Source organism: Tachysurus fulvidraco, chromosome 9 (assembly GCF_022655615.1).
Source record: "Tachysurus fulvidraco isolate hzauxx_2018 chromosome 9, HZAU_PFXX_2.0, whole genome shotgun sequence".
NCBI classification, from domain to species: domain Eukaryota; kingdom Metazoa; phylum Chordata; class Actinopteri; order Siluriformes; family Bagridae; genus Tachysurus; species Tachysurus fulvidraco.
In genome coordinates, this window is record NC_062526.1 from 22,151,852 (window position 1) to 22,161,851 (window position 10,000).

At 43.5% G+C, this 10,000-nt stretch overlaps 1 protein-coding gene across 9 annotated transcripts in view; it reads left to right on the top strand.

Annotated features, from left to right (window-relative positions):
- The window catches only part of sash1a (SAM and SH3 domain containing 1a), a 261,726-nt gene that overhangs the window by 217,109 nt on the left and 34,617 nt on the right, over window positions 1-10,000 (top strand). For 6 of the 9 annotated variants that reach the window (XM_047818289.1, XM_047818288.1, XM_047818290.1 and 3 more), the window contains exon 2: window positions 4,728-4,856. In XM_047818289.1, the coding sequence (XP_047674245.1) occupies window positions 4,728-4,856 (129 nt within the window). Of the gene's footprint in view, window positions 1-110; window positions 571-1,908; window positions 2,925-4,727; window positions 4,857-10,000 lie in introns of those variants that run through there. The other 3 variants (XM_047818297.1, XM_047818292.1, XM_047818296.1) reach the window with 3 other exon arrangements.

Sequence of the window (10,000 nt, forward strand, 5' to 3'; positions counted from 1 at the left end):
AAGACCTAGTGAACCATGAGCCTCGTTTAGAGAACATTTGCAGAAAATGAACTATCCCACTGGCCACGTTACAGGTTCTTGCCATCGGGAATGCTTGGTGATTGATTATCTGGTCAGGGGGCAGGTGTAAATAAAGAGAAAGGGCTTTCATGTTATTCCTCCTTTTCTTCTGGATCAAACAGAGCTGATAAGAACAGGACCAGGAGGATGTCTGTGTTCGTTTTGGACATGTTTAGGAGCACATTTCAGCTCCAGATGTCTCCTCTTTTAACTTCTCAGGAAGAAGCCCCACATGTAGGATTGAGCAACTTGTTAACGTGGTCCAGGGCTGGCGTCCGAACTCGGCTGTCTGCTCTCATCCCACAGCCCCAGAAGCAGATGAGGTCATTAGGGAGGAATTACAAAGCGACAGAACGTTCCCTTAGTGCTGTTAGGCAGTTTCAAGAGCCAGGACTGTTTTGCAAGAGGGTGTGAACTCTGAACATCTCAGCATGCAGTGACACATGCGACTCACTCAGCTGACTGGGAGATGTTTCAGTCAAGATCGGAGAAAAGTGTAGTGCAGCGTGTGTGAGTTAAAGAGCGATTTTGTGAGTGTGTGTGTGTGTGTGTGTGTATATGAGTGAGAGGGAAATTGTGTGTGTGTGTGTGTATGTATGAGTCAGAGAGAGATTGTGTGTGTGTGAGAGAGAGAGAGTTAAAGTGTGTGTGTGTATGAGTGAGATGGAAATTGTGTGTGTGTATGAGTGAGAGAGAATGTGTGTGTGAGAGTTAAAGTATATGTGTGTGTGTGTGAGAGAGAGAGAGTTAAAGTGTGTGTGTGTGTGTATATATGTGTGTGTATGAGTGAAAGGGAGATTGTGTGTGTGTATAAGTGAGAGAGACTGTGTGTGAGAGTTAAAGTGTGTGTGTGTGTGTGTGTGTGTGTGTGTGTGTGTGTGTGTGTGTGTGTGTGTGTGTGTATGAGTGAGAGGGAGATTGTGTGTGTGTGTGTATGAGTGAGAGAGACTGTGTGTGTGAGTTAGTGTGTGCGTGTAAGAGAGAGAGAGAGAGAATGAGACTGTGTGCATTAAAAGAGACTGTGTGTATGTGTGAGTTAGTGAGTTAGTGTGTGTGTGTGTGTGTGTGTGTGTGTGTGTGTGTGTGTGTGTGTGTGTGTGTGTGTGTGTGTGTGATTCAGCTGTTTTGCAAGAATGTTTAATAATATTTGGAGCTTAACCTGGATTATCAAGCTCATACTTATGTTTTGTGCAGGGATCAGACTCACACCTGGAAACAGTAGACACACACACACACACACACACACACACACACACACACACACACACACACACACACACTCGCTTGCATCATTCTCAGAGTGCCAGTGTGGAATGTCAGGTATTCTAATGAGGACCCGGTAGGCGTGTGCAGCGTGCACAGGGAGAAACGTCTCCCACAGATCACTCACAGGTTTCTTTCTAATCGTGTGCTTGTAATTGCACGTTGACAATCAGTACGTTCTTGTAGGAAATTTCCTGGACAGTCTGTTCCTTCTCTTCTTAAAACCAACATCCTGTCTGCTTGCGTCCCGATTCTTAAAGACTGCAAACCGAATTTGACCAAACTTCATACACAGGAAAGTGCTGAGAGGAAGAGGAAGATGAAGAAGAGGAGGAAGAGCCGGGACGTTCCATGAAGGAATGTGGCATGAAAAAACTCCAAATGCTCACATTCACTTTGCCATATTATAAATAAAGATCTGCCTAATTTGAATATTTGAATATTCATGAATGGAGGAAAGGAGAAACCTGATGATGTTGATTTCAAGTGCAGGTTTAATCGCAGCTCCTGTTGGTGTTTCATAAGACAGCAGAACTCTCGGCTAAAAGTACGGCCATATGTCATGTGGACATAAGGCAAGGATGCAAACTCGTTGAAATAAAAACTATTAGTGAATATTTAAGTATTCAAATGAGCTTAAAGCATAACTCGCTTAAAACAAGTGATGACACATCGAACGTTATTCATCCGAACGTCTCTAGCGTTTAAACAAACGGTGCTGAATAACATTCGACGGAATTTTTGAAAAGTACATTTTTATTTTCCTGAGGCTCCGCCCCCACAACTTACAGCGCACCTGTTCAAAAAACCTTCTAGACTACTACGATTATCAAGCACGTGAAAGGGTTTCGGGGGCGTGGCTAAGGAACAAACCGAGATATTTGCAGATATGTAACACGTGTCATTTGTTCTGAGTGGTTAAAAGGTGCAATAGTAAACACTCTAGTCTGCGGGCTACCGAAGATCGTGTGGGCGGAGTCTCAGGAAAATGGGCGTGGTCTATTCAAATGTAAATTCAACGAAGGGGGAAAACGACTCATTTTAATTTTAACGCACCTTGAAACTATTACTTCCTGCATTGTTTGTGCCAGGAAGAATCGATAAAATGTCTTTTCCTAAATTTGCCCATGGGAAGCTCCGTGTAATGAATATTTAGTTTTTGGATTATCCTTACAGTCTTGGCACGGGACTCGTACACAGCTCACGAGATCCAGTGAAACATCATCCCCCTCAGGTTCAGGACATACAACACGTTTGTTTTACGAGGCCCTGAGAACGAGTAAGCGATTCTTTGGGCGTAGATCTGAGAGCATCCGCTCTTTCTTTTCTGCTCTAGCGAACGATGACTTCGCCGCGTACCGGATGATTTCGTCCGAGAGGAATTTCTGAAATCGATATTGTATTTGTGTTGAATAGTTGAATAGTCCCTGAACTGTAGTGTGTGTGTGTGTGTGTGTGAGTGTATGTGTATGCAAGCAGATTGGAATGTAGGCCTTGGAATTTCTCGGTGCACAGCCTGTTCCTCCGGGAATCTCAATCATCTGGAGCAAACGTTCTTGGAGAATTGGAGTGTGGGATGGGAATCCGGAGAAGTGTGAGAAGTAAAACTTGTGGCATTGGTGTGTGTGTGTGTGTGTGTGTGTGTGTGTATGAGTGTTTGTGTGTGTATGAGTGTTTGTGTGTGTATGAGTGTTTGTGTGTGTATGAGTGTTTGTGTGTGTATGAGTGTTTGTGTGTGTGAGTGCGTGTGAGTGTGTGCGTGTGAGTGTGTGCGTGTGAGTGTGTGCGTGTGCGTGTGTGCGTGTGCGTGTGAGTGTGTGCGTGTGAGTGTGTGCGTGTGAGTGTGTGTGAGAGTGTGTGTGAGAGTGTGTGTGAGAGTGTGTGTGAGAGTGTGTGTGTGTGTGTGTATGAGTGTATGTATGAGTGTGTGTATGAGTGTGTGTATGAGTGTAAGATATTTAGACCACACACACACACACACACACACACACACACACACACACACACACACACACACACACACATTGACTTGCTTGGTTTATAAAATGGTTCGGGCTTTTAGATTTGGGGTGTGTGTGTGTGTGTGTGTAATATCAGACGTTCCCGAGTCCTCAAGCGTTTGTCGAACACGTCGTGTCAAACACAAATCCACAACAAGCCGCTTCATGCTCGGCTCTTCGAAACATTAATTCGTGTTCCGAAATCAAGTCCCGGCTCTGGGACCCACCCATCCAGCACTATTCAGTTATTTCAGTCCTATTGCACCATATCTCTGCCTTCCATCTCCTTCAAATCTGTAAAGCGTTCAGGATACACACATTGTGTCGGGGTGTGTGTGAGTCTGAGGCCCACGATTTCCTACCCCAGACCCACACACACAATGGCAGGATGTGTGTGTTTGGCTGAGCCATTGCCGGCCAGGAAGAAAGCATTTCTTTTTGCCTCTGCAGTACGAAAGTCTTTTAAAAGGGTATCGGGAACGAGCAGGAGGTCCGAGCCAGCTCAGAGAAAGGTCTCCGGTGGGGATTTAGTTCACTTAACACAGCTGCGCGTGTTAATCAGTATTCAAAACAAAAGTAACCTCGGACATCTGCTTTGTTGAAGGTTTTTATTGCTGTATGAGGTTTGAGTCACAAGGTAGAGGTTTAACACACACAGAAATTCACTGGCTGAGGTCATAGGCAGGCAGTACTATAGATGAATGCATGTGCTCACACACACACACACACACACACACACACACACACACACACACACACACACACACACACACACAGACAGCTGTAGAGTTCATGAGGGGTCACCGTGTTCTTTGTGTGCGTCTCCATGTCTGCTTTTGAATTTGTAAGTGAATCCGGCTTTGTGGACGAGAGAATGCTACGGTTCATGTCTCGAACTCCGCCTTCGTCTCGATCGTGGCGATTTTAACAGAAAGCCCACACAGCATCACGCGCGTGAACGGCGACGGAGCCGAGTCACTCCAGGCAGAGACAAGCACACGTAGAAAAAAGTAGCGAGAGGAACGTCAACAGCTGATGTGGAATGAGCTGAATGGGTTCATCCACAGCAGCAGGAACATGTGCTGTTATGCATTATTGAGCAGTTTTCAGAAGATTCACAAAAGCAAACGTGTGTGTGTGTGTGTGTGTGTGTGTGTTTGTGGTGTTTTACTAGTAACTGAAAGTTCTTTAGTCTGTAAATGTTAGTCATGAGTTATAAAATGTCACATACTACAGTACACATGACTTAAGACACGCTTCTGTTATACCTTTATATCCATCTTCCATCCATCTCCAGTTTCTTCCTGCTTTGTCTTTCTGACTTATATGAAGTTAGCTAACGTTTGCTCTGCTATAATGTAATTATTTTCTGTGTGTGTGTGTGTGTGTGTGTGTGGTGTGCAGGATGGCTCTCTGGGTAATATCGACGATCTAGCGCAGGAATACTCGGAATACTACAACACGTGCTTCAGTGACGTCAGCGAGCGCATGGAGGAGCTACGCCGGCGTCGCGTCTCCCAGGAGCTAGAGATGGTGAGTTCACTCTCGAGCGACCCCACTGAGTTATAGCAGTGAGAAAGAAAGAATGGCCGATGAGATTAGACCATTTACATTACATTTATAGCATTTAGCAGACGCCCTTTTCTAGAGCAACCTACATTTTTATCTCTTTTTTTTATTTTTTTTTTTATACAACTGAGCAATTGAGAGTTAAGGGCCTTGCTCAGGGGCCCAGCAGTGGCAACTTTGTGGACATGGGAATCGAACTCACAACCTTCAGATTGGTACCACTAGGCTACCACATCCCTCATCGAGACCATCAAGAATGTAAAACAAAAGAATAGAATAGGAGAAATAGAAATAATACATATAATAGAAATTCTAAAATCAATCAGTATCCAAGAATCCATTCGGAATCCGTATCAGATTCCAATCAGCCAATCATGTAGCAGAAAGTGCAGCGTATAAAATTACAAACTTCAGCCAATTTTCACATGAAACCTAAGAGCGAGGATAAATGCGATCTTTAACAATGGCGTGGTTGTTGGTGTCAAATGAGCCGGTTTGAGTATTTTTGTAAACTGCTGACCTCTTGGGATTTTATTTTGACGCGCAACAGTCGGTAGTGTTTACCCAGAATGGTGGCAGAAGCATCAAATGAGTCCTAGCTCTGCAGGTGGAAACGCCTTGTGGATAAAGGAGGTCAGAGGAGATTGGTGGGACTGGTTTGAGCTGTCTGGAAGAACAGCAGCAGGAACTCAAATAAACTGTGGTGAGCAGAAAAGCATCTCAGAATGCACAGCATGACAGACATGTGCAAGTCACAAGTAGGTCTCAAGTCATGAATGTCAAGTCGAGTCTTTTTTTTAATATTTGTCAAGCAAGTCTCAAATTTGCGACTTAAGTCTGACTCGAGTCAAGCCATACGACTCGAGCCATTCAGGTGATAAAGTGGACGGTGTTAAATACAGGTGTGAACAGGGTTGAATCTGTTTCGTAACCTCATCTGGGGGCATTGTGGGACTCCTGTAACTCGAATGGGAACATGTCCTGATGTGTACCTAACAACATCCAGATGAGCTGGTTTGAGTGTTTCACAAATGTCTGATCTCTTGGGGATATCACGCACAGTAGGTTCCAGGCAGGAAGTGTATAGGAAATCAAAAAGTCACTCTATACGAATGTGGTGAACAGAAAAGTAACACAGATTTACAAAGGGGATACAAGGGGCAGAAGTTCTAGTCGAATTCGGATTCGGAAATTTGTGGACCTCACAGTCGGCATTGTCTTGGCACACGTTAGACCCCATATAGGCAAACCGTAATAACTTATTACACTTGAGTCATGTCTGATTTATTTGGAAATGACACACGGTGAATAAGCACAAGCACTTTGTTGCTATTCGTTTGGAATCTGCTGGTGTTTTTGGGTTGGGTTTTACCAGCAGCCGTACATTTAAGATCCAGTCACAGAGACGTACGTCCGCTCGAACAAAATCACCGTCATGCGATCTAGCACTTTTGTTATCCATGCTGCTTCATTTGAAAAGCATTTCCTATTTAATAATGGATATTTAAGTCGGCAGCCAGCAAACTAGCAGAAATCGTTTACTCTCTCTACAGCGTTAAGACAAGATGGCCATGTGGTTTGTGGGATTATTTTTCCCCAGTGTTTTTATGTCTCTGGAAAGAACTCCGTGAAGGCTAGACAGAGATGCTGCACCCATAGGAATGGTTTTTCAGACCTGGATTAAGCCTGATTAGGGAATGAAAGTTCACAACGTCGCCTCAGGTGTTAGCAGCTCTGTGGCTGTTCATCTAGATAAGTAATTAGATGTTGCGCTTGGTTCTGATCTTCGCTTTATTGCTAGATATTTTCTATGTAAATCTGCGTGGATTTGAGTTGAACTGATGACTTCTAATGGCATTTACGAGCCACCGATTGTGTGGAAAAACTTTGTTTTATTTTCCTCACGGTGAAAGGAAGAAAGGTAAGTAAGGAGAGAAGCACGGTGCCTCTGAGCTCCCTATAGGCCAACAGCAGGTGATTATCTTGCTGCTGATTGGCTGTGTAAATGCCAGCCTGAAGGGCTGGTATTTTTGCCTCCATTCCAAGACGTGACTTTTCTGTGACCTTTTTGAAGGCTCCTCACATCTGCATCTCCAGAAAGTGATCTCTCTTCTCGTGTCTCCCTCCGTTTTTTTTTTTTTTTCCTCATATCCGTAAAACATCCAGGAAACTAACCTAGGCTCACGAGGCACGTAAAGCCTCGAGCGTCGCAGTTAGAGAGAGCAGGGGTTGAAGGGTATTTCGCTATAACTGGAGACAGCGATAAATCCCATCAGCACAGCGTCCGGGGAGACACAGACTATTCATTCCGTAGCTAAACAGAGAAAAGTCTTCTCGCACAATGTCTTCATTATGGCGTGTGTAAAGAGCAGGGTTTAGGCCGACCACTAGAATTCCAGCATTGCTTGTGGATGATGTAGGAGAAAAAATCCACACCACTCTTCTGCTTTCACTTCTTCGTTCGGGCTTTCTATTACTGCCAAAGAGGCACTTTCTCAGGCACACACACACACACACACACACACACACACACACAAATGGAATTCATTTTCTGACACAGAAAGTTTAGCAGCTCCTGGTATAAAAATGAATCATTTCATCAGCAAGAACGTGTGTAAGACCGGACAAAACCCAATCCCACTCTCCAACAAGCCTCATACACACTAAACCTGAACCCTGGTGAGTTATTTGTGGGCTTGTCTTGTTCTTAGTCAATTTTTTTTAGTCAGAAACTGAAAGGTGTACATTCAAACCTAAAATCAGGAACTTTGACCGCTTACGGCATCAACAGTGAAGGAAGTACCGCTTCTTTTCCCTTTTCTTTCCCCATACAGATAGTAGCTTTTTTTAATGTGTAACACTGATTATATTGGTCAGTCTGTTGAGGGGCTCATTCATCACAGTCATCTGGCTAGCTTGACGCTAATAAAAGACAAACACTGAGGTGACTTTACCCCCTCCCCCCACTTTATAGCTTGAACACACGAGTAATTACGAATTTTCGACTTCCTGCTTGTGACCGAAGCGTTAATCCCCATCACATATCACAAACTAGAGCATATCAGTCACCCTGCACAACCCACATCCCCAATTTTCTCCATTCCGTTTTTCTCTCTGTCTCGGTCTGTCTCTCCATCAGTCTGACAGGAAATAAAGATTCATCTTGAGAGCAAAGCGTCATAAAACCATATTAATACACTGAACTACTGTATAATACGAGTTAAGAGTGATGTTTAAGAAGCCATTTGCCATTTGGTGTCTGACAGGTTGGACAATTTACTGGTCCCTAAGAGAGAAAAAAAACGAGAGTCCTTACAAGGACCGTACTCTTTTATGTACAGCAGCATTTAGGATTAAAGGCAACATTCTTTGGCACGCAACTTTTTCCACTACAATTCACACAGGTTACACATCCTTCCCAAAACATACCTGACAATCAGGTTTCTAATCAAGCTGTAAATGTTTCTGCGAATTCATACACCGCAACGTTAGTCACACTGACGAGCTTTGCTCGTCTTTGTCGTCACCGTCGTCTCGAATTGCTGTAATGAACCGAGTCCAAATCAAAACTGAGACTTTAATTTCAAACACGTTTTGACTAATGTAGAAAGTTCTAAATGGTCACTCAGTAACCTTTTAGGTTTGAGACCAGACGCTCATGTAGAAGGCTTTGATTGAATATATCTTGTAATGATGTAATAAGTATTGGCCCAAAACTGTGGAAAATCACAGGTCTTTATTGCCACCCTAGAGGGACGGTGAGACACCATGTCACATCCTGCTACACTGTCCCCACTTTAATTTTGAGGACGTTCATAAGTAACGATACGGTCACAGGACATTCCTGGCCGCCATCTTGCGTACACACACATAGTTAAAAGCAATTCAATTCAATTCAATTCAAGTTTATTTGTATAGCGCTTTTTACAATAGACATTGTCTCAAAGCAGCTTTACAGAACATAAACACAGAGCAGAAGGTAAACATAATTAATGATAAAAAAAAAGCAAGTATAATTCAGCCTTAAGGTAGGTGTGTATGCGTGTGTTGGAGACTGACATGTGGAAACAGTCCTTGTTATCTGCCTCAAGTCACTGATCTAGCATTAATGATCCATAGCTCAGGCTGGGCTGTTTAATTGTTTCCCTTTAATCATTTTTATGTTTAGTCAGAAGCGATACAGCCAGTGAGCGTCTCACGTCTCTGGTCACACGCTCTTTACCAGACATTCTGTTGACCTTTCCGCAATTCTCTTTATCCACCAGGATGTGGATTTCAGGTTCAGGCATGTTGTGGGGTTCACTGACGCAGGACAGCTCAAGTTCACACCTGTTTAAAACCGGAAAGGTTCTATAGAAGTAGAGATGCAAGAGAGCGTGGCGATGGTGTACGTCAGGGTGAGGCGGGTCATCGTAGACGCCAGCCTAAGTATTTATTTACTCACACAATAATGGGCATGTAGCCAAAATCAGTGTGATCATGTGATGCTGTTTAAACCAATCAAACAGGACGAACTGATTTGCTTTTGAGTTTATTTAGTTATCAGTTAGAGCAGGCCGAGACCCTGTTACCTCTCCGAAGGATCACCGCTGCATACCTGTGTAATAACTCATTTATTCAGCTGACTGCAAAAATATAAGAACCTCAGCTGACCACATGGATCAACATTCCACTTTGGCACTAAGCGTTTTCCACCAGACCGTGTGGTATGGTATGTTAAGGGAATCTGCCATCTTTTTGTTAATTCCATTACCAACCTTTCTGAAGTTTGTGAATTTGGATGGAACAAGGTGCCAAAACGGGTGTAGCTGAAAAAATGTTAATGAAAAAAAAAAACCTGGGTAATGCTAATGCATTCGACTTACCTCGCTGAGAGTATGGACATGGACACCGTCTATCTTTTGGTAACTGAACTTTTTCATTTAAGGGTACAAGGTTAAGGTGTGGCTTTGGTTGCTGTTAATGCTTGGAGTGGCCATTTTGATTTGACATCATTGGGCTGGTTGAGACAGCTGTTGTATATTTTAGGACACTTATCTGAAGAGACCATGACAAACTTGTTGACTACTTGATTAGACCATCAATGAGTACTTGACTAGTTAAGCAGA